This window comes from Hylobates moloch, unplaced genomic scaffold (assembly GCF_009828535.3).
Source record: "Hylobates moloch isolate HMO894 unplaced genomic scaffold, HMol_V3 SCAFFOLD_10, whole genome shotgun sequence".
Classification (NCBI taxonomy): Eukaryota; Metazoa; Chordata; class Mammalia; order Primates; family Hylobatidae; genus Hylobates; species Hylobates moloch.
Window position 1 is genome coordinate 104,531,324 of NW_026652285.1, and position 24,402 is coordinate 104,555,725.

Sequence of the window (24,402 nt, forward strand, 5' to 3'; positions counted from 1 at the left end):
AAAAAAATTAATGGCAAACAAATTACTTAATGGGCAAAGAAACAGTCTAGGTAAACAAAATCTTTTCACACCCTGTTTGCCATACCAGAAACAACCTTTTCTAACTCAGCTCCTCAACCCCTCCCAAAACTTTGTAGTCCCATCCTCCAATAACTACCAGAAAAGAAGAGGAAAAAAATAAAGGAAAGAGAAAGAAACTTGGTATTTACAGATCTACATGAAGCCCATAATACAAGAAATTCTCTTTCAGCATGATCCTGAATTTTGTGTCATGCATCTAGTGTAAATGACTAAATTCTTTAGCTAAGGAGTAAGGCAAAGATACACTCTTCACCCATCTGTATCTCAACATGGCTTTGCTGTTATCTACTTTTCATCCAACTTCCTGCTTCTCTATCAAATATGCAGTAGCAAGATACTGCCTACTCAAAGACCTTCAATGGCTACTTAATGTCTTCCAAGAAAATTCAAAGTCTTCAGTCAAGAACTTAAAAGCTATTGATCTACTGTTTATTTCCATTTTTATTTTTCATATTCCTATAATCATAAACTATCTACAGCACAAAGAGATCACTGGCTTTTTCCAAAATAAGCACTAGAATGCCCTCACTTCTAGCACAACCTACCAAAATCCTATCCATCCTTAAAAGTCCAGCTTAAATGCCTCCTCCTATGTTAAACATTCCCCCACTTCAGTCATCTACAGTACTCTTCTGAGGCAAGTGCTTGAATTCACTCAGTTACTGCTATTGTTACATCATCCTAGAACTTGTGACTTTACTTCCCTCATACTTCTCAGACTTTACCACAGTCATTTGAACTTTCTGATATATTTTTGTATCCTCCACTGCATCTGAAACAGTGCCTGTGTCTAGTAAGCTCACAAGAAACAAAGTAGTTAAGTGAAGACGATTATGAAAAGTTTCTCAAAGAGGTAATTAAAATTTTGAAGACGAGGCTTGGTTCAGTGGCTCACGCCTGTAAATCCCAACACTTTGGGAGGCCGAGGCAGGAGGACTGCTTGAGGTGAGGAGTTCAAGACCAGCCTACGCCCACAGTGAGACTTTGTCTCTATCAAAAATTTAAAAATTAGCTGGGTAAGGTAGCACATGCCTGTGGCCCCAGCTACTAGGGAGTCAGAGGCAGGAGGACGACATGAGCCTGGGAGGTTAAGGCTGCAGTGAGACCTGACTGATTGAGCCACTGCACTCCAGGGTGGGTGATGGAGTGAGATCCTGTCTCAAAAGAAAAAAAAAAAAAAAATATATATATATATATATATATATATGCCCTATCAACAAAAGAATAACATTAATATATTTATATTAGAATCTCCCACAAATGAGTTTATATACAACATTCAAGTTGCATGAAGAGAAGAGAATGAGGGGAAAAAATTATATTCATTATGTTTTCATAGGATCTGGTATACTTGGTCTTTATTAATTCATTACTTCATAAAGATTAGAAGCACTTATTTAATTACAGATCCTTCACGATTAGCATGATACAAGCATCAGCAAAAGGAGGTCAGGATCTAATAATAAACATGACTACAAGTTTTAGGCCTCATTATCTAGACTATCTAGAGCAGCATATGCAAGAGAATGTCCCATGATGATGGAAATGTTCTGACTATGCATTGTTCGATACAGTACAGGATACAGCACAGGCACGGTTGGCCACTGAGCCTTGAAATATGACTAGTGGGACCAAATAACTGCATTTTTAATTTTAACTGACTTAAATTTATTTTAATAATCACATGTGGCTGGCAGTTACTGTATTAGAGAACCACAGAGAAACAAAAGAGGCAGGCAAAGGGAGGCCATGGGACAGAGAAGGCTTTCCCAATGTTAACCACAATGTCATTACAAATGGATCTCCCAGAGGTTCTGATATTCATCCTACCACCAACTTTTTCATCATGAAAAAGTAGATTAACTTCCCTTCTTCTATGAAAGGAAGGTATTGAATTAAATTATAAAGGTCCTTTCTGATTTAAAAGTCTCACGCCTGTAATCCCAGCACTTTGGGAGGCCGAGGCAGGCAGATCACCTGAGATCAAGAGTTCAAGACCAGCCTGACCAACGTGGTGAAACCCCATCTCTACTAAAAATACAAAAAAATTAGCCGGGCATGGTGGTGCACGCCTGTAGTCCCAGCTACTTGGGAGGCTGAGACGGGAATTTCTTGAACCCGGGAGGTGGAGGTTGCAGTGAGCTGACATCGCACCATTGCACTCCAGCCTGGGCAACAAGACTATGACTCCGTATCAAAAAACAAAACAAAACAAAACAAAACAAAAGTCTGAATCTATTACTAAACCAGAAAAATTCTTTTCTCCACAACATACACCAATTCCTGCAGTGACACTATCATTTTTAAAGTGCACCATCACCACTATATTCAAAAACATTCAGCAAGTAAAGTTTATTACCAACTGCTTTCCTCTTCATAGTGTGAAGTATCAATTGCATAAAATCATTTTGTTTGTCTGAGCCCAACAATAGGGAATCCATGGCTTGTTCCTCAAGAATGGTCAGCAACATGCAAATACCTGTAAGATCATTTAGAGTTATCTTGAATTGATGAAATAATACTATTCTAATGCCTGGTTTCGTTTGCAAAAGAAAAACAAGGCAGGAAAATGAAGCAAGATAGTATTTAGTTTCTCAAACATTTAAGTCTCAGATATTCATACACAACTGCTCCCAAGTAATAGAACTTTAGACTAATTCAAGTGTGAAAGTAGAAAATGGTTAGAAAACAATTTCTAAGATAACTACCATGTAACTTGTATCTCATCAATATAAGATGCCTTCAATTTTAAGCTGTACCATATTCCATATACCACTAAGAAAGAAAAAAAATCACTGCCATTTATGACATGTGACCTTAAGATTTGGAATCAAGGATATGGTATAGAAGTATTTTGAGGCCGGGCGTGGTGGCTCACACCTGTAATCCCAGCACTTTGGGAGGCCAAGGCAGGCAGATCGCAAAGTCAGGAGATCGAGACCATCCTGGCTAATGTTGTGAAACCCCGTCACTACTAAAAATACAAAAAAATTAGCCGGGCGTGGTGGCGGGCGCCTGTGGTCCCAGCTGCTCGGGAGGCTGAGGCAGTAGAATGGCGTGAACCCAGGAGGCGGATCTTGCAGTGAGCCGAGATTGTGCCACTGCACTCTAGCCTAGGTGACACAGCAAGACTCCATCTCAAAAACAAACAAAAAAAAAGAAGTATTTTGAGCCACTATAGGACTTGTAAACAATGCTGACAACTCTTGCTACCATGAAAATTTAATTTTTTTTTTTTAAGAGACAGGATCTCTCTCTGTCACCCGGGCTGGAGTGCAGTGGCACAATCCTAGCTCACTGCAGCTTCAAATTCCTGGGCTTAAATGATCCTCCTGGCTCAGCCTCCCAAGTTGCTGGGACAACACACCTGTAGGTGTGCGCCACCATGCCCAGTTCTACCAGGAAATATTTTACACACTGAAAAAGGAGTATTAACAATCAAATCCTATTTAAAGCCAACTATTACACTAATATTTTGTTAATAAAATGTGGCCGTAAACAAGATTTGATTCATTTGCCAGTGCTTGAAAATGTACCATTTACTACAGAGAAGTTTCTAGGATATAAATACTGTTTAATAACAAGATATGTAATAGTTAAGTCAACTTAATGACAGAATAAGAACTGAGAACTATAAAATCCTATCTTTAGCAAGTTTTATCAGATCACCAAAGAGAACACTTCCCTTTTAGGACCCTCATAAGAACTACAGGGCCGGGCGCGGTGGCTCACGCCTGTAATCCCAGCACTTTAGGAGGCCAGGGTGGGCAGATCACTTGATGTCAGGAGTTCAAGACCAGCCTGGCCAACATGGTGAAACCCTGTCTCTACTAAAAATACAAAAAATTAGCCAGGTGTGGTGGCGTTTGCCTGTAATCACAGCTACTCGGGAGGCTGAGGCAGGAGAATTGCTTGAACCTGGGAAGTGGAGCTTGCAGTGAGTGAGATGGTGCCACTGCACTCCAACCTGGGCAACAGAGTGAGACTGTCTCAAAAAACAGAACTATATGAAAATACTAATTATATTAGTGTAGGAACAATACTCACCTAACCAATAGCTTTTGTAGTTGGTAGTATCATACATGTGTGAGGGCAGAAGAATCAGTTTACCCTTCTCTAGGACAGAAGAAGTATAAATGTCTGGACTCTCTAAAAGCCCCAACTCAATGACTTTAAAAAGGCAAATTAAAACTTCTTGTAAGTCATAATAATCATCTCTGTCCACTTTCCCCAAGTTTCTTGCAGTCAAGATAGCCCAACGCCGAACCTAAATGCAGAACATAATATATTTATTACTTAATTCAATAAGCAATGGTCTACAAACAGCAAGAACATACATAAAACAGGATTCTCTACAGATTTTAAAAGACATGTGAGATATTAATTAATGTAATGTGTGGACCTTATTTGATCCTGATTTGAACATACTAACCCCTAATAAACAGTTTTAGACAATCATTTCCACTCATTCAAACATGACTGGCAACACAACATTAAGGAATTATTCTTTTAGATGCAATAATAGTATTTTTCTGGTTGGGCGCAGTGGCTCACATCTGTAATTTCGGCACTTTGGGAGGCTGAGGCGGGCAGATCACCTGAGGTCAGGAGTTCAAGACCAGCCTGGCCAACATGGCAAAACCTTGTCTCTACCAAAAATACAAAAAAATTAGCTGGACATGATGGTGTACTCCTGTAGTCCCAGCTACTTGAGAGGCTGAGGCAGAATTGTTTCAACCTGGTGGGGAAAGATTGCAGTGAGCCAAGATCATACCACTGCACTCCAGCCTGGGCAACAGAGTAAGACTCCATCTCAAAAAATATACATATAATAATATTTTTTGTTTTAAGTCTTTATCTTTTAGAAATACATACTGAAATATTTTGTGGATGAAATGCTCTGATGTCTAAGATTTGCTCTAAACTAATCCAAGGGGAATGGAATGTTGACCATGTATTGATAAAGCTAACTGATGGATTATAGGGGATTCATTACACCATTCTCGCTACTTTTACACCATTCTCGCTACTTTTATGTTTATCATTTTCCATAACAGAATGTCCAAAAAAGGAAAGAAAACACAAAATGAGGAATCTCAAAAGAAATCAAAGGGCATTTCTAAATGGCAGAATAGCATAAATAAGTGATTTTAAATTTCTTGGAGACTATGAATTAAATTTAGTGCTCACAACCAGCCTTAAAAAAAAAAAAAAACACACACACTAAATAGAACAGAAAAATATCAAGAGTGCATCCTTCATAGTAAAAGTATTATTTTACAGAACACATTATATAGGTATATGTATACACAAGGAAAACATTTTTTACTGCAGATTGACACAGACCCCACAGGTAAAAGCATGAGCTCTATGCCAACATAAGCAACAAATTATAAACTACTGAAAAAGTTTTGGAATCCATGAGTCCTTACTGATAATAAGTGGTAGAAGGGGAAAAGACTTGATTACTGTACAATCAATGTCAAGTGGTAACTAGTAAACATGGAGAGTGCTGGAGTTAGGAAATTACCATCTTGCAATCATCATAGTTCAGGCAAGACACATTAATGAATGCTAAATTTAGGAGGAGATTTTGGTGAAATGCGGAGTATTTACATGGTCTTGAAAGTATCTAAACCATAGAAATTATACAGCAGAGAAATGGGACAACACCTTCACTGAATGCTCAAAATTTACATCACCATGAGTTGCAAAGGATATGGCGTGCCTCTTTCTACATATGACAAGCTGAGGACAGTAACATCACTTACATGGTACTCCAGCTGGGAATGTGTAACCTGAACCTATGCATGAGGGAACATCAGACAAACCCAAAGAGAGGAACACTTTTTTTTTTTTTTTTTTCAGACAGAGTCTTACTCTGTTGCCCAGGCTGGAGTGCACTGGCATGATCAGGGCTCAACGCAGCCTCAACCTCCTGGGCTGAAGTGATCCTCCCATCTTAGCCTCCTGAGTAGCTAGGGCTACAGGTGTGCAACGTTATGCCCAGCTAATTAAAAAAAATTTTTTTTTGTAGAGATAGGTTCTTGCTATGTTGCTCAGACTGGTCTTCAATTCTTGGCTTCAAACAATCCTCCAGCCCTGGCTTCCCAAAGACCTGGGCTTTCGAGCATGAGTGACCATGCCCAGCCCTTTACCCAATTTTTAACTAGTATTTTCACTCTCTTTATGGTGCTTTTTGATAAACAATAACTTTTCATTCTAATATAATCAAGTTCATCAACTTTCCTTTCATAATCAATGCTTTCGTTTTTATAAAACCCTTCCTCAGGCCAGGCATGGTGGCTCATGCATGTAATCTCAACACTTTAGGAGGCTGAGGTACGGGGGCACTTGAGCCCAGGAGGTCGAAACTAGCCTGGGCAACACGGCGAAACCCCATCTCTACAAAAAAATTAGCTGGGCATGGTGACCGAGGAAGGAGATTTTGGTGAAATGCTTGAGCCTGGGAGGCAGAGATTACAATGAGCTGTCATCACGCTGCTGCACTCCAGCCTGGGTGACAGAGTAAGACCCTGTCTCAAAAAAATAAAACAAACCTTTCCTCACCTTACAATCTAAATGCTATACACCTCTATTTCCTGCGAAGAGTTTGAAAACTGAAACTAACTATGGTTTTTTAGATAGATTTTGTCATTATGAATGATGATGAGGTAGGGATCTAACTTCTCTTTCCATATAGTACAACTTTCCTTTCATGAGATGGAGTTTTGCTCTTGTTGCCCAGGCTGGAGTGCAATGTTGCAATCTCGGCTCACTGCAACCCCTGCCTCCCGGGTTCAAGCGATTCTCCTGCCTCAGCCTCCCAGGTAGCTGGGACTACAGGCGTGCACCACCACGCCTGGCTAGTTTTTTGGTATTATTAGTAGAGACAGGGTTTCATCATGTTGGCCAGGCTGGTCTCCAACTCCTTGCCTCAGGTGATCCGCCCACCTCAGCCTCCCGAAGTGCTGGGATTACAGGCATGAGCCACCGTGCCCAGCCATATCTCCGGTATTTCTTTGTCCTGATTTTTATTTTTCTCTTTCTGGGACGTCTTACATCTTTGTTAACACTACTACTTCTACCCTCCATTTATCTTTTAGCTTTTCTTTTTATATTTTCTATTTCTCCTTTTCTTCTAAGGGATTTGCTCAATCTGGTCTTCTAATTCAGTCACTCATTCTCTTGGCTGTACCCACTGTATTATTTATCCCATCTCCTGAAGCCTTTATTTTAAATATCTCATTTTTCAATGTTACAACAACTTGGCTTGGTTCTCACATTTTCTCTTTTTTAATTATACTTTAAGTTTTAGGGTCCATGTGCACAACGTGTAGGTTTCTTGGTTCTCACGTTTTCTAGTTCTCATTTCACATTAGTATCTTCCCGTATTTGTTCTAACACATTTACTATAATAATTTTAAATATATTGGACAAGTGTCCTAATATATCTGCTTCTGCTGAAATCTTTATGTCTCTTGTATGTCTATTATTTTTAGTTTGTGAATTCCTTTTCACTCTGGGGTATTGGCTCCTATCAGGCGGTGCCTGTGGAAGGCCAGACTCCAGACTGGCTTATGCCCAATCAATTCAGGGCTGAGTGGTAGATAAAATCCAAGCCAGAAAAACGTAATCACTCACTGCCATGCATTTTAATTTTCTAAGTCAGGTTGTCACTCTTTACTCCCGGGGAGAAGCAGCATTAGAAGACACTACTGGGCTGTAATCCCCCAAGTTCTGGGGTTAAGAGGAGATGATACTGAAGCAATTATCAGTGGTTAATTGGTCTCCACGTGCTTGTCTCAGTGCCTCACAAACATTAGGGGTTATCCACTGTGCTGATTTCATTTCTACCTTCACCTGGATCGAATCTTTTAGTTGATAACAGATTTGGATGCAGGTTTTATTCATCTAAGGCAATGGCGAGGAAGAACTGGAAGCAGAACCTTAACAGTTCCTTTTCTACTTTATTCTCCCACAGCCCATTTTATTCTCTGGCTGTGGGAGAATGCTCTGAGAGGTAATTCCATAGTGCCTCCTATAGGCACTGCCAGATAGGACCCAATACCCCAGAGTGAAAAGGAATTCACAAACTAAGGATGTTCTCCTCCCCATCTCCCACATTCACCTTTCAAAACAGCCCTTGTCGGCTGGACGTGGTGGCTCACACCTGTAATCTCAGCACTTTGGGAGGCCGGGGTGGGTCCATCATTTGAGGTTAGAAGTTTGAGACCAGCCCGGCCAACCTGGTGAAACCCTGTCTCTACTTCCAGCCTGGGCAACAGAGCGAGACTCTGTCTCAAAAAATATAATAATAAAAAAAAGTTTTTTTAATAAACCAGCCCCTTTCAACTCAGAGTTTCTCTCAATGTTCTCCATTTTATCTTTTAAGTTCCTCTAGAGTTAAACCTAGGGAAAGGACCAACAGCGCTGGTTTTTGTTCTCTGTCAGAGCATGCGCTTTCCTCATGTGTTTCAGGGATTTGGTTTGCAAGCTCATCCGACAGGGAGGAATTTTGTGTCCCTCCTACCACTACCCCTCCCCTTCCTAAATATAAATTTGGGCTGCTTTCTATCCATCCTTCAGAGTCCTGCTCCAGAACTAGGTCTACTATCGGCAGCTCAGGGCTCCCAACCTTTGGTTACATAAGGGCTAGGTAGACTCCGTCACCAAGGCTGCAAGTGTTTCGCCCAGGCCCTGGTTACAAGACCAGACCTGCTTCCTCCATACATAAACAGCTTTTAAAAAGCCAGTGAACCTTTTTAATACTTTGGCAACCTTCTTTCACAGGCAAAGGAGCACCCCCATCCACCCCTTGTTTGGAGTGCAGAGTTTGGCTTTGGTTCTTTGCCTTGCCTAGAGTATACTTCTAATTCCTGCTGTCCTGCACAAGCTGAATCTCCGGCTACCCACCGCCACCCAGGCCTACAGGTTTCCACTCATTTATTACTTTATGTTTCTGTCCATTGTGACCATTGCTGGTCCACAGAAATAAGTTTTCCTTTGGAGGAATGTGATTATACCTCTTTAATTTCCTCCTTTTGCATTTTTTTGTATCATTGGTATGTGTTTGGCCCAGAGGAAACTGAAATTCACCATCATCTTGACTGGCAATCCCATTACCATGCTTTTTTTAAAAAACTTTATTTTTCTTGCCTTACACTGGCAGAGCAGCCCTTCCTGGCTACTGGCTTAATGTAGTCACTCAGTTCTAGGTGGCATTAGGCATGAGACCTGAAGCACAGACTGTCTTACCACAAAAGGTGACAAGATCTCAAACCTTAGCCAAAGGGCTATGTCAGGTTTCAATGCTATCTGCTGCTGTTCCTGCTCACTGTTCTGGATTTTGTCCTTCTTCATCTCTAGCACCAGAATTTCCCAGTCCCCCTCCCTATCTTCCCTTGGTTTAATTCTAATCTATCAGAAAAATAACTTTTCAAATGTTTTAACCGGTATCTCCATGTGTTTGCAGTGGGTCAAGCAGGTGAGAAAGTCAGGAGAAGAGATCTTCTTGAGTTCAATTCAACATACTGAAAGGACATCAAGTTATTCCCGTTTGTCTTTTAAGCTCAAGCATCACCTGTCGGTAAGTATCCCTTACCCTCTCAGATCCCCTCTTCTTTGACCCCAGAGCGCCCTCTACTTAACTGTAGCAAATTTTAAAGCAAGAAAAATTTTAGCAAACATTTTAAACAAAATCCACACCAAAAACCGCTATTATAGCTATCTATAGGTACAAAAGTACAATATACCCTTCTATCGCCCAACACTCACACTCACCATTTCATTGGGATGGACCAAAAACAAATAGATCCCTGGATGTTTGTCAAACACCTGAAAGGAGCAATTGGCTTGTTCCATCCGACAAAGTGCTTCAACACATAACTCGTCTAAAAAGAAAAAAGTAAGTAAAATACATAAATCTTATCACCTTATCAAGATTCCCTAAATTAGGCTCCTTGGGCTATTCTGTAAATAAATAAAAATTTGCTTTTTATTTTTCCAAAATGAGGCATAAAAATGCTTATATTGTAAATGCAGGAACAACATTTACCTGACAGGCTAAATCCGTTGATCACAGGGTTTTCTTAGAAATTATTCTGACCTTATTAGAATAGATCCCTTTTTTGCCGGGCACGGTGGCTCACACCTGTAATCCCAGCACTTTGGGAGGCCGAGGTGGGCGGATCACAAGGTCAGGAGATTGAGAACATCCTGGCTAACACGGTGAAACCCCGTCACCACTAAAAATACAAAAAATTGGCCGGGCGTGGTGGCGGGCGCCTGTAGTCCCAGCTACTCGGGAGGCTGAGGCAGGAGGATGGCGTGAACCCAGGAGGCGAAGCTTGCAGTGAGCCAAGATGGCGCCACAGCACTCCAGCCTGGGTGACAGAGCGAGACTCTGTCTCAAAAAAGAAAAAAAAAAATACAAAATCAGCCAGGCGTGGTGGAGCATGCCTGTAATCCCAGCTACTCACGAGGCTGAAGCAGAAGAATCGCTTGAACCCAGGAGGTGGAGGTTGAGGTGAGATGAGATTGTGCCATTGCACTCCAGCCTAGGCAACAAGAGCAAAACTCCGTCTCAAAAAAAAAAAGAACGTATCTCTTTATTCACACTTAAGATAATTATCTCCACAGGGAATGTATAAAGGACCTGTAACCATATGGTTATAGGTCCAACTCCATTTGTATTTTATGTTTTGATCCACCTAGACTTTATCTGATACAAAAATAAGGAACAAAGTCAGCTTTACCCCTAAGTGACTAGCTATCCCACTCCCATTTATTGAACAATCCATTTACTCTTTCAGATGAATCAACTTTAGCTGTAAAATTTCAAAAAATATTGTCGTTTTTTCATATCACATTTTCAATATCAGAGTGTTTTCACTAGTGACAGTGGTTGGCTTTAGGGATGGGGAGGCATAATGAGTAGAAAAGCATGAAGGGCACTCCTGGGATGTTGATAATGTTTCGATTTTTGATCTGGATGCTGGCTACACAAATCTGTTTGACTTGCGAAAAAACATCAAGCTTATATACTTTTATGGATAGATTATTCTTTAATACTTGAAAAAGTCTTAGAATTTTCAAATCTAGTTACTTTGAATTGGTTTAGACAAAACCGACTTGTCTAATCCCATCTTTAGATCTACTTTTCAGTTTACTGAAAATACAGTAAATAAACAAGATAAGTAACAGTACAGGAAAGAAATCAGAAAAATCCATAAAGTATGTTATCCTACAGGGCAAATATATGGCCTCTCCCAACAAGTCAAACTCATGGCCAAAAAAAAAGATGAGGGCACATGTTGGTTTCTGTACCAACGCAGTTGGCACGTGCAGGGATTTGGTTCTAGGATACCAAAATCCACACACAGCTGAGTCCTGCAGCTGGCCCTGAGAAACCAGCATATACCTAAAGTCGACCCTCCAGAGAAGCGGGTTTTGCAACCCATAAATATGGTATTTTTGATTCCACTTTGGTTGAAAAAAGATCCATGTATGACTAGATCTGCACAGTTCAAGGGTCAACTGAAGATTGTTTTTGGGTTTTTTAGAGACAGGGTCTTGCGCTGTTGCCCAGAATGAAGTACAGTGGTGTGCTCATGGCTCACCTCAGGCTCAACCACCTGGGCTCGAATGATCCTCCCACCTCAGCCTCCTGAGTACCTAGGAATCCAGGCACGTGCCACTACATCCAGCTAAATTTTCTTTTTTGTAGAGATGGGGGAGGGAGGGTGTTGCTGTGCTGCCGAGGCTGAGAAGACTGTTTTGAATTAAAAGAGTTGGAAGAATTATGTACCAAATACAATGTGTGGTCCCTGACTACATTCTAATTTAAGCAAATCAGCCAAAACCACATTTTGCAACTATTGGGAAAATATGAAAATGAACTAGATTTTAGTATTGTTATTTTGGGCCAGGCACGCTGGCTTACACCTGTAATCTCAGCACTTTAGGAGGCCGAGGTGGGGGGATCACTTGAGGTCAGGAGCTTGAGACTAGCCTGGCCAACATGGCAAAACCCTGTCTCTACTAAAAATACAAAAAATTAGCCAGGTGTAGTGGCAGGCGCCTGTAATCCCAGCTACTCGGGAGGCTGAGGCAGGAGACTCGCTTGAACCCAGGATGCGGAGGGTGCAGTGAGCCAAGATCATGCCACTGCACTCCAGCCTGGGCGACAGTGAGACTCTTTAAAAAAAAAAAACAAAAGGTATTGTTAGATTGGATAGGTTAGGGAAATGCCTTTACTTTCAAGAGATTCGTATTATGAAATGCAAATATCAACAACCAAAATCTAGACAGCTATAATAAGCCATGCCATGGTGGTTAATGAAAATTACTACAGAATAGCATTTCCCAACCAGGGGTGATTTTATACCTCACCCCCCAAAAGGGGTATTCAGCAATGTCTGGAGACATTTTTGGTTGTCACAAAGGAGATAGGGAGCGCTAGAGGCATTTAGTAGACAAAGGCCAGGGATGCTGCTACACGTCCTACAATGCATGGCACAGCCCACAGCAAAGGATTATCCAAAATGTCACCAGTGCAAGGCTGAGAATCCTGCCACAGACATAGTACAAGAATTAAAAATTATTATTATTATTACTATTTTTTAAGACAGAGTCTCCCTCTGTCACCCAGGCTGGAGTGGAGTGGCACAATCTTGGTTCACTGCAACCTCCGCCTTCCAGGTTCAAGTGATTCTCCTGCCTCAGCCTCCTGAGTAGCTGGGATTACAGGTGCCTGCCACCACACCTGGCTAATTTTTGTATTTTTTGGTAGAGACAGGGTTTCACTATGTTAGCAAGGCTGGTCTCGAACTCCTGACCTCAGGTGATCCGCCTGCCTCAGCCTCCCAAAATGCTGGGATTACAGGCGTGAGCCACTATGCCCGGCAAGAATGAAAATTATTAATAATTGAACAAAGAGATGAACAGATACGTAATAAAGCAAATATAGCAAAATGTTAACAACCGTGTATCTATGTGATGAGTATATCATGTTCACTGTATAATTTACTTTTCTATGTTAAAAATCTTTCACAATAAAATGTTGAGAGCCAGGCATAGTGGCTCGTGCCTATAATCCCAGCAATTTGGGAAGCTGAGGTGGGAGGACTGCTTGAGTCCAGGAGTTCAACACCAGCCTGGGCAACACAGTGAAACTTCATCTCTACAATAAACACAACATAAAATTAGCTGGGCGCAATGGCACACACCTGTACTCCCAGCTACCCACAAGGCTCAGGCAGGAGTATTACTTGAGCCCAGGAGGTAGACGCTGCAGTGGGCCATGACTGCGCCACCGCACTTTGGCCTAGGAGACACAGCAAGACCCTGTCTCTAAAAGAAAAATAAAAACAATCTTCAGTTACCCTCTGAAAAAGATAAGTTTGAACTGTGCCCCTAAAAATAGGTATTTTGTGTTTGAACCCAAAAAATAAAAAATGCTGGAAAAAAAATGAAGTCCTAATTATATATCCTAATTATATGTTTAGCAAACAAATTTGCAATATAGATAAGCCTAAATTCTTATGACACTAAAATAATAAAACTGATATAACTTCAGGAACCATCAAGATACTCACTAACACGTTCATGTAGAAGCAAGTAAGGATATTTCAGTATTTCAAGAAGAGGAACTCGAAGCTTATTTTCAAAGTCTTGCCCAGTGATGTCAAACAGTGGCATCTCTCCATTGTTGTCTACTATATATAACTCATCGTCATCTCCAATTTCTGCCTTCATGGATTTTTCAAAGTGATTTATGAGACGTAAGGTTTCTAATTCCCATAAAACCTAGAGGAAAATAAAATGCGCAGTGTGCATTATGTCTTATCATCAACAAAATACACTGAATGTGACGACCTAGAAAGCCTTTTCCTAAGTACAAAAATTCTGAAATGTAAAATATTAAAGATTGTATTTTAGATTTAAAGAAAACTATTCAAATGTGGCCACTTTTATAAAAAATGAGTAACACACAGTATGAGACATTGGCTAGGCACAGTGGCTCACAGCTGTAATCCCAGCATTTTGGAAGGCTGAGGTAGGAGGACTGTTTCAGGCCAGGAGTTCGAGACCAGCCTGGGTAGCAAAGCAAGACCCTGTCACTGAAAAAAAAAAAAAAAAAAGAAAAATTAGCTAGGTGTGGTGCATGCCTGCAGTCCTAGCTTCTCTGGAGGCTGAGGCAGAAGGATCACTTGAGCCCAAGAATCTGAAGCTACAGTGAGCTATGATTGTGCCACTGTACTCCAGCCTGGATGACAGAGGGACACTGTCTCTAAGAGAAAAAGAAAACAGGCCAGGCGCAGTGGCTCCTGCCTGTAATCTCAGCACTTTGAGAGGCTGAGGTGGGCGGATCACCTGAGGTCAGGAGTTCAGGACCCCCCTGACCAACATGGAGGAACCTCGTCTCTACTAAAAATACAAAAATAGCCAGGCGTGGTGGTGCATGCCTGTAATCCCATACTCGGGAGGCTGAAGCAGGAGAATTGCTTGAACCCAGGAGGCAGAGGTTGCAGTGAGCCGAGATCACGCCATTGCACTCCAGCCAGGGCAACAACAGGGAAACTCCATCTCAAACAAAAAAACAAACAAACAAACAAACAAACAAAACAAGAAAACAAAAAATAGTATGATATGTTTAAACACTTTTTTTTTCTTTTTTTTTTTTGAGACAGAGTCTCGCTCTGTCACCCAAGCTGGAGTGCAATGGCGTGGTCTCAGCTCAATGCAACCTCGGCCTCCCGGTTTTAAGCGATTCTCCCGCCTCAGCCTCCCAAGTAGCTGGGATTACAGGCGCCCGCCACCACGCCTGGTTAATTTTTTTATTTTTAGTAGAGACGGAGTTTCACCATGTTGGCCAGGCTGGTCTCAAACTGCTGACCTCGTAATCCGCCTGCCTTGGCATCCCAAAGTGCTGGGATTACAGGTATAAGCCACAGCGCTCAGCCTTAAACACTTCTCTTGTAGAATTTTTCCATAAATATCTCAACATCCCTATCAACTACATTCAAAAAAAAAAAAAGAAAAGCTGGAGCTTCTCTGTCAAATGCAAAACCGAGGCCCTTCTATGTCTTCCCTTCTATGTTCTAGCCATAGCTAACTACCTTAGTGCAGCTTGTAGTATAAAAGACGCTGGATAGCTTCTTAATTAGAAAACCTTATAAAACGCACGTTTCTCAACACGAATCCATTACTAATCATCCTCTCCTCTATATACTGTACATATCTCTATGGTCTACATTCTGTTTTTCATTAAATAAATAAACCAAATATTCAAAGCCAAATATTTAGAATTATATCTTTCACTTTTGTTATTATGACTGGAAAATATGCTTGCCCTTACAGATTTATGCCATTTGCCCATTAAAAAAAGAAAAAAAGAAGTTATTACTACCAATTTAAAAAAAAAAACCCTGGCCAGGCACAGTGGCTCACAGCTGTAATCCCAGCACTCTGGGAGGCCGAGGTGGGCAGATCACCTGAGGTCAGGAGTTTGAGACCAGCTGGGCCAAAATGGTAAAACCCCATCTCTACTAAAAATAAAAAATTAGCCGGGTGTGGTGGCACATGCCTTTAGTCCCAGCTACTTGGGAGGCTGAGGCAGGAGAACCACTTGAACCCACCTGGGAGGCAGAGGTTGAAGTGAGCCGAGATCGCACCACTGCACTCCAGCCAGGACAACAGAGTGAGACTTTGTCTCCAAAAATAAAAATAAAAAAAACCCCACTAACAAAAACCCAGGCCATTCAGATATTCAGATACATGCAGGTATTATAGCACTGACCAAAAAATTATGAAACAAATCCCCTCCCAATGACTCTATTTCATTAAATTATTTTATACCAATGTGACTAAAAGTGACAGATGATAAAATTCTGATCCAGGTTTCAATTCCATCAGTGATAAACATTTACTCAGCACCTACTATATACCAGGCAATGAGTTAGGTACTTGACTTATATTAGCCTTCAAAGTCGGCCAGGCATGGTGGCTCATGCCTGTAATTCCAACACTGGGGGGCCAAAGTGGGAGGATCACTTGAGCTCAGGAGTTCAGGACCAGCCTGGGCAAAATAGTAAGACCTCGTCTCTACAAAAAAATTTTAAAAATTAGCGGAGCATGGTGGCACATGCCTGTAGTCCCAGCCACTGAGGAGGATGAGGTGGGAGAATGGCTTGAGTCCGGAAGGTTGAGGCTGCAGTGAACCGTGATCGCACCACTGCACTTCCAGCCTGGGCAACAGAGCAAAGACCTTGTCTCCAAAACATAGCAAAACAAACTATGAAAACCCATGTGGCCCATGGAAAATCATGAGACAGCACTTCCACTTTCAGGAATTTGTCCTAGGAATATACTCGAATGTGTAAAATGATATATGTATAATGGCTCCACTGCACTCCAGCCTGAGTGACAGGGTGAGACTCCACCTCTAACAACAACAAAAACAAAACAAACAAAAAAAACCCCACAAAGTTGAAATCGTATCATCATTTCTCTGAATACTTCCAACAGAGTTCAAACTTATTCTTCCTAGCTATCAAGCTCTGAAAAATATTGCCCATCTAATATACTTTACCTCATGCAAGAATGGCAATTCATCTCTTGCTTTGTGGTACTCAGCCACACACTCCATGCAGTAGCAGAGGTCTTCGTCGGCTGTTTGAAATTCACCGGACGAAGTGTTGGAAGCATAGCGCTTTAGGAAGTCAATGGTGGAACCACCACCTGGCGTACACCAACAACATGTGCTCATTCTGTACCTACAGCCAGAAAAGATGACATCAAGAAGAAAACCAACTTCAGACCTACTGTGTGTCAAGAATAGGTACACTTCCAACTTGCGACCCTGGTTTCAATTTAAAATGTGTCACTAAAGCCCAAATCTTCTGCTGGCTGGCTTATCAATCACTGATTCACTAAACTAAAAAAATCCTTCTATTTTTGACATATGAAAAATACAGAAAAATGAAAGCATTGTATAAGGAATAAGTATCATAAGGCAACATAAAGTTGTGCTACAGAGAAGGCTCAAAACTACACAGTACTGATAGAAAATATAGAGACCCAGACTTACCAATATTTTCAAAGTACACATTTTGGAATAGGGAAAAAAGTTACCAACTACAAACTTAAGTTCATTTCATAAACTGAATGGACCTAGCTCATGCATTCTCATCAGGAGTGATGTCACCCTCAAAGAGATCAAAAACTAGTTAGTGGGACGTGAAAAAACCCTCCTCTTTTTAGATATAAAGCTCAGATAAACATACAGTACATAAAGACAGACACAATATATTGGTGGTAATAAAATTCACAGGAGAGGCAGCTTTTAAAAATGTTTAAAAACTCTCCACTCAGGGAGAAAGAAGGTTAGAAGGAGGTTGAAAAACCTAAGTAAGGTGGGAACGGTGGCTCATGCCTGTAAGCCCAGCACTTTAGGAGGCCGGGGTGGGCAGATTGCTTCAGGTCCACAGCTTGAGACCAGCCTGGCCAACATGGTGAAACCCCGTCTCTACTAAAAAGAATACAAAAATTAGCTGGTGGTGCGCATCTGCAATCCTAGCTACTCGGGAGGCTGAGGCAGGAGTATTGCTTGAACGTGGGAGGCAGAGGTTGCAGTGAGCCAAGACTGCGCCACTGCACTCCAGCCTGGGTGACAGAGTGAAACTCTGTCTCAAAACAAACAAAAAAAAGAAACCTAAGTGAAGACACTGAGTATGTGGGAATGGAAACGTGGCAGTGTGAGATTTTTGAGTATCACCATCACCCTAAAATTCAGAATACATAATCTTTACCAACAGGAAATATAAAACATCTCAACAGAAACTAGGCTTGGCTGCTGAGGCTTCTGTGGCATAAAGCTAGTTCCTAAAATAAAGTGATTTTTAAAAATTCTTTAATTTCTTCTTATACCCACAATTAAATATTTAGAAATGCATAAGCATAATCAAATACACTATCATATGAATTGATTTTTTAAAATTTATTAAATATTACTTTTACTTATGCTTTTGAAGAGGTATACTTTCTTCATGGTTCTAAAAAGAATTTAGGGTAGCTTTCAACATTTAAGTACATACACACAAAAGGACGTTTAAAAAATGAGATTTCAAAAAACGAAATCAAAACTTCTTTAGAAGAAATTTAATTTCACTAAGTTCTACATGAGAAGCTTCCTGAAAGCAGAGGAAAAGGATAATGAGTTACACAGTTCTCATCGACACGGGGGAAAAAAAGAGTATGCAGTGATAGCCGCAGAGTACCGCCCTTTCCTGACACTAACTCTAATTCAATTACATTTTATTAATGCCTCCTACTACAAGGGCACTGCAGACTAGGAAATGCCAAGTAACATGGGATAAGGTCTTCAATATATTTCTGCAGAATTTAAAATTATTTTATTCAAAAGAAGAATTACTTATACCTAAGAGGCCAACATCACACTACTAGTAAAGTTAACAGCTTACAGAAGCTGTTTTTTTTCCAGTAACCTAGTTCAATATGGAAAGTGAACTTAGAAGACGTTAAGAACAGAAAGTGAAACTTCATGGAGGTTTCTCAAACATTTGAAGCATGATGTCAGCAGCTAACAGACTGCAGCCAATTGAAGCTTTAAAAAACTTAAGTGAGACTACCATGCAAATAAAATGTTGCGTACTTCTTTTCCCACTTACCTTACTTGAAACTCTAAATGTTGTGTACTTTAAAATAATTACTAACAAAGGAGACAACAAAAGAAACCTTCTATTAAGAAAATTACAGAATTTGCTTTTTATTTCACTTAGAAAACTAGCCTATTTCCACAACCGAAAAAGCAAGACTAAATTTTCTCAAAGCATATGGGACTTACTACCAAAATAGGTGAGTGTCATGGCCGCTAGAAGATAACAGAGAAAACAGCTGCAGAGCACACCAACAAGAGAACATATGCTTCCGTGGTTCTTCTTCAAAAGGCTGTGTGTGTGGTTTTGTCTTCAAATTTAAAATCATCACTGGCCTAATGGCTAAGCCCAGGAAACCTCAATAGGGCATATTTTGTCTTTTAGGGAGAAAATTATTGCTTCTAAACTACTGTGAATCCTCTTAAACTTTTATACAACTCAGTTCTTCTTGAGGTCTATTTTGTTAGTTTCATCAGACTGTAACTGCTTGGAATCATTAGTGAATGACAAATGTGTGTGTCCAGACAATACTCAAGTTGCAAAACCAAAATTAAAGCAACTCTCTGAGCACCCACCAAAAAGAGAGCTAATGTGTCAAAACCAAAAATATAGGATGCTTCACCAGAGGCATTACTGTAATTTTCTACAGACTTATCCTTAGGCTATCCATTTCTCAGTATTAGCTAGCCAGAAACTTCAAATAACAATCTCTTTCTTCTACACTTCTCAGCTAAACATCTGGAAGTTTAGATTCACTACCTCCCACCTCTTCAGCTCCTTTGCACTCTGGCTTCTACCCTTACACTCCACTGAATGTGAACTCCCTAACAATCTCTACGTTACCAATCCAATAGGTTCCTGACTTGACTCTGCTAAAGCATATGAAGATGCTGCCCATGCTTTCCTTACCTACAACACACCATTTTTGGACACCACTTCTACCCAATCTCCTTCATAATTACCCCTGCCTTTGTTACTCATATAAATGCTAAAGTTTTCGAAGGCTTGTCCTGAGAATTCTCACCTCTTCATTCAGTACTCTCTTTCTGGGCGACCTACTTCAAACCACTGCTTCAACTACTGCCTAGATTGAAGCTGCCCAGACTGAGAATGTATTGTAAAACTTAATGCAGGCAGGGCGCAGTGGCTCACACCTGTAATCCCAGCACTCTGGGATGCTGAGGTGCGCGGGATCACGAGGTCAAGAGATCGAGACCATCCTGGCCAACATGGTGAAACCCGGTCTCTACTAAAAATACAAAAATTAGCTGGGCATGGTGGCACACACCTGTAGTCCCACCTACTGGGGAGGTTGAGTGCAACGATGCACTGTTCCACCTACTCAATAACTGACAGCCTAGCCTAGAACTCCAGATATATTCAATATCCAACTGCATACAGTGTATCTCTACTCACATATCTGACAGGCACCTCAAAGTAAACATGACCAGAACCCAACGAAGTCCTTCCCTTAAATCTGTTATTTGTTCTATATTCCCTTGTTGATGACATTACCATACATTCAATTTTCAAACCAGTAACCTAGGAATTATCCTATATGCTCCTTCTCCCTCAGCTGCAATCGCTGAGCTCCAGAGCCTACCCCTTAATTACATCTCTACTTTCTTCTCAGTGCAACCGCCACTACCTTAGTTCAATAAATTTTCATCATTTGCCTGGATTACTGAAGAAGCCTAAATGATCTATCTCGTTTGATTGCCACCAATTCCTCCTCCAAAATGCTGCCAGAGGCCAAAGCCCCAAACTGGACTTCGAATGCACAAATGACTCCTCCTCCAATGTTTGGATAAAATTCAAATTGCTGAATTCAACACACACAAGGCCCGCGATGATCCAGCTTCCACATCATCTCTTTCCTCCACACTTACCTCCCTTGACTTGCTCTTCCTGAAACCATTCATGCTGACTGGTATTCCCTGCCTTTATGGAAGCTCTTCCATTGGCCTTGGAAACCCACCCTTCTACCTCTGCCTGGTACTTGACTGTGAATGTACATCAGACTTACCTCAGGAACTTAAAAAAAAAAGTAGAAAAGATCCTATGGATAAAATTGTTTCCCTTTTAAAGAACCCCACTAAGATTCCAAGAGAAAGCTGGATTTGAGAACAACCAGTGTGCAAGCCCTTCCTGAGTGTCATCACGTCTGGGGGGGGCCTGTCCGACCCGTCCTCTCTTCCAGTCTGTCTCTGATGACCTTCTTCTCTATCCCTTTAGGACTCTGCACGTGTTTCCATCACTGCACTTACCTTGGTGCTCTGAACTCCTGTTAAAAAAAAATTATTACCTGGGCAAATGGCCTACAGAAAAGTGATCGTCTCAGCTGGGCTTAGTTGTGAACAAACACGGATTTGCATTCATATATGCCCAGACTCTGGCCCCAAAAGAACATTTCTGAAATTAAAAAACAAAAAACGAAATTGGTAAGTGGCATTTATACTCTATCTCATCTGAGCCTGGTGTCAATCCTATTACAGACAGCTACTGCTGGCTGATGAGGAAGCCCAGATAGATTAGACAACTTGGCTGTGGACTTCCAGGTAACAGCAGAACTGCAATTCTGACTCCCAGTTCCACAGGGGGCTGTCCCCACTCACGGGGATAGCTAGGCACCGAGCCAAAAATCCCCCAAGTTATTAGCCAGCGCAGGTAACATCAATCCTAGGATCCTCAGCTGTGTCACTTATCAAATACCACACTCGGCCTTCTCCTTGTGGAGCTCCTTTCCCTCAAGGCAGTCATCCCCGTTTCACTTGGGTCGTGCAAATTTCTGGGCACATCCTTAGATCCCAGAAGTTGGGGAGGATGGAGAAAGCCCTGTGGCCAGCAGCAAAAGCTCCAGTCCCTCCAAGTGGGAGAAACGGACTCTCCTCCAAACGAACGCACCGGCCGGGCGCGGCGGCTCGGAGGATCCCTGGAGTAGCTGAGCCCAGGCTGGGCAACACAGCCAGGCCCTGTCTCTGCAATACATTTTGTTTTTAATTAGCCGGGCGTGGTGACGCGCGCCTATGGTCCCAGCTACTCGGGGGGATGAGGCAGAAGGATGGCTGGAGCCCAGGAAGTCGAGGTTGCGGCGAGCCGTGATTGCTCCCCTGCACTTCAGCCTGGGTGACAGAGCGAGACCCTGTCTCAAAAAAAAAAGAAGAAGAAGAAAAAAGAAAAAACAACAAAGGGAGGGACTCCACGCAGGAGGTAGACCAGCGTGTGGAGGGAACCGACACTTTCCACCCCGAGACCTCCCGCTCAGCCCCAAGGAAACTACGCAGTGTCCACACCAAAAAACAGTTCCCACGAGACCGCAGTGTAGACAACAGAAGGACAGGGGGTGGCAGCGGCCGGGTCCAGCGCGCAGGAAGGCAACAGGCGGCCGCCAGCCGTCAAGGGGTGCTCCCGCCCCCGCGCTCAGGGAAGCGGCCGAGCCAGCGCCGACTCTTCCCCCATCCGCCCACCGGGACCTAAGCGCCGCGATGGTTCCCCGACGCGGCCCTGCAAGCACAAGCTGCGCCTGCGCTCACGCCCGCCAGACCTGCGGCCTCCAGCCCGCCGCTACCCTCACCGCGCTCTGCGTGGCGTCGGCCTCTAGCCCACCTCCATACCCGGCCCCGCTCTCGGCCACCGGCGGAAGTGCGGGCCCGCAGCCGCAGTTACCAACCAGCTGTTGCCGCGAGTAGGCCCCGCCCCCCGCACCGAGTCGGCCGGCCGCAGGCCCCGCCCCCGCCTTCTGGTTTTGGTACCCCCCAGGGGGCGGGGCATGGGAAGAGCGGCCGCGGTGCAACGCCCACGCGGGGCGCTGGCGTCACGTCCGGGCAGCTGGGGCCCGAGCAATCCCGAGTCCTCGTCAGGGTGGACGGGGAGAGTTTGCCGCGGAACCTTGACCTCGGCCCCGCCCGGGGCTTCCTGCGGGCGGGGCGGCTCCGGGTTGAGCTCCGCTGTGGGTGGGGTCAGCCCTTACCCGCTAGCCATTTCCGTTCCGTCTTCTTTTTTCCACGCCTCAGGTGTCTCAGCGGATGGACTACGGTGACGAAGTAATTTTTCTCTTTAGATTTCCTTTAAAGACCTAAAATGTAATGTAAATTATGGAAACGTGTAATTTCGGAAGAATATGTGTATATCCTTCATATTACTGAAAGAGAAACCTTAGGTCTTGCGAACAATGCGCGCGATGCGCAACACAGCAGAGTAAATCCCGCGGCGGCGCGGTGGCTCCCGCTTCTAATCCCACCGCTTTGGGAGGCCCAGGCGAGAGCTCGCTTGAGCCCGGAGTTCAGAGAGACCAGCCTGTGCAACATAGCGAGACACCCGTATCTACAAAAAAAATTAAAACTCAGCCACCGAGGCCGGGCGCGGTGGCTCACGCCTGTAATCCCAGCACTTTGGGAGGCCGAGGCGGGTGGATCACCTGAGGTCAGGAGTTCGAGACCAGCCTGACCAACAATGGTGAAACTCCGTCTCCACTAAAAATAAAAAAATTACCTGGGTGTGGTGGCGGGTGCCTGTAATCCCAGCTACTCAGGAGGCTGAGGCATGAGAATGGCTTGAACCTGGGAGGCAGAGATTGCAGTGAGCTGAGATCGCACCACTGCACTCCAGCCTGGGCAAAGGAGCGACACTCCCTCTCAGGAAAAAAAAAAAAAAAAAAATTAGCACCTGTGGGCCCAGCTTGGGGGGGGGGGGGGGGGGGGGGGCGGCGGGGATCCACTGAGCCCAGGAGATCGAGACTGCAGTGAGCCGTGACTGTGCCACTACACTCCAGGCTGGGGAACAAAGCAAGACCCTGTCTCAGAAAAGTCTATAAATAAATAAAAAGGAGTAAAATCCACTGGAAAGCCTGCCCCCCCACCCCCCCCCCCCCCGCTTTTTTGGTTTTTTTGAGATGGAGTCTCGCTGTGTCACCCAGGCTGAAGTGCAGTGGCTCAATCTCGACTCACTGCAACCTCCACCTCCTGGGTTCAAGCGATTCTCCTGCGTCAGCCTCCCGAGTAGCTGGGATTACAGGCGTGTGCCACCACGCCCGGCTAATGTTCATGTTTTTAGTAGAGACGGGGTTTCACCACGTTGGCCAGGATGGTCTCAAACTCCCAACCTCAAGTGATCCGCCCCGCCTCGACCTCCCAAAGTACTGGGATTACAGGCGTGATCCACCACGCCCGGCCCCCACCCCCTTTTAGTAACACCTACTACTGACCCCGATGATGCAGCGTCACCATCTTACAGTTAATAGAGGAGACAGGGAAATTAAACAATCAGTAGTAGTGACTCACGCGATAAAGAAAAGAAGAGGCTGAGATGGGCCAGCTTGGGAAAAGTGGGTCAGATACAGCCTTACCGAGGAGAACCCTGGCCCGAGGATGAGGAGCAAGCCCGGGGGAACACTGCGGGAAAGGCCCCAGGCAACCGAAGATTCTAGCAAGGGGGCGTGGCTTGTTGGAAGGGCGTGGTGGCCGTTATGCAAATTTAACCGTCCACGGAGTAGCACGCGTTGACCGTTATTTTCTTCTTTTCTACTTCTTCAAGCTGTCAAATATTTTGAACATATTTTGTTTTACCATATAACACTAATATAGCAACACAGCCTTTATACCAACACAGTCATCAAATATAATTTTTTTTTTTTTTTTTTTTT

The 24,402-nt window shown here is 43.1% G+C and overlaps 1 protein-coding gene and 1 long non-coding RNA gene across 8 annotated transcripts in view; one reads left to right on the top strand and one right to left on the bottom strand.

The window, feature by feature from the left end:
• The window catches only part of SETX (senataxin), a 92,822-nt gene extending 68,648 nt beyond the window's left edge, over window positions 1-24,174 (bottom strand). For 2 of the 6 annotated variants that reach the window (XM_058444750.1, XM_058444748.1), the window contains exons 1-8: window positions 24,041-24,174; window positions 22,732-22,836; window positions 21,067-21,173; window positions 16,676-16,859; window positions 13,680-13,890; window positions 9,865-9,974; window positions 4,129-4,348; window positions 2,441-2,560 (exon numbers count right to left, since the gene is read on the bottom strand). In XM_058444750.1, coding sequence (XP_058300733.1) covers window positions 2,441-2,560; window positions 4,129-4,348; window positions 9,865-9,974; window positions 13,680-13,890; window positions 16,676-16,852 — 838 coding nt within the window. In that variant the 5' untranslated portion in view covers window positions 16,853-16,859; window positions 21,067-21,173; window positions 22,732-22,836; window positions 24,041-24,174. Of the gene's footprint in view, window positions 1-2,440; window positions 2,561-4,128; window positions 4,349-9,864; window positions 9,975-13,679; window positions 13,891-16,675; window positions 16,860-21,066; window positions 21,174-22,054; window positions 22,297-22,335; window positions 22,420-22,731; window positions 22,837-24,040 lie in introns of those variants that run through there. The other 4 variants (XM_058444749.1, XM_032165479.2, XM_032165481.2 and 1 more) reach the window with 4 other exon arrangements.
• On the top strand, window positions 755-21,066 carry LOC131384335 (uncharacterized). Of its 2 annotated transcripts, none has more exons than XR_009215077.1 (3): window positions 755-934; window positions 9,557-9,670; window positions 20,395-21,066. It is a non-coding gene; the product is annotated as an uncharacterized LOC131384335 (long non-coding RNA). The 2 variants fall into 2 exon arrangements; XR_009215076.1 differs by lacking the exon at window positions 755-934 and adding an exon at window positions 8,844-9,015.
• Window positions 24,175-24,402: the final 228 nt, after the last annotated feature.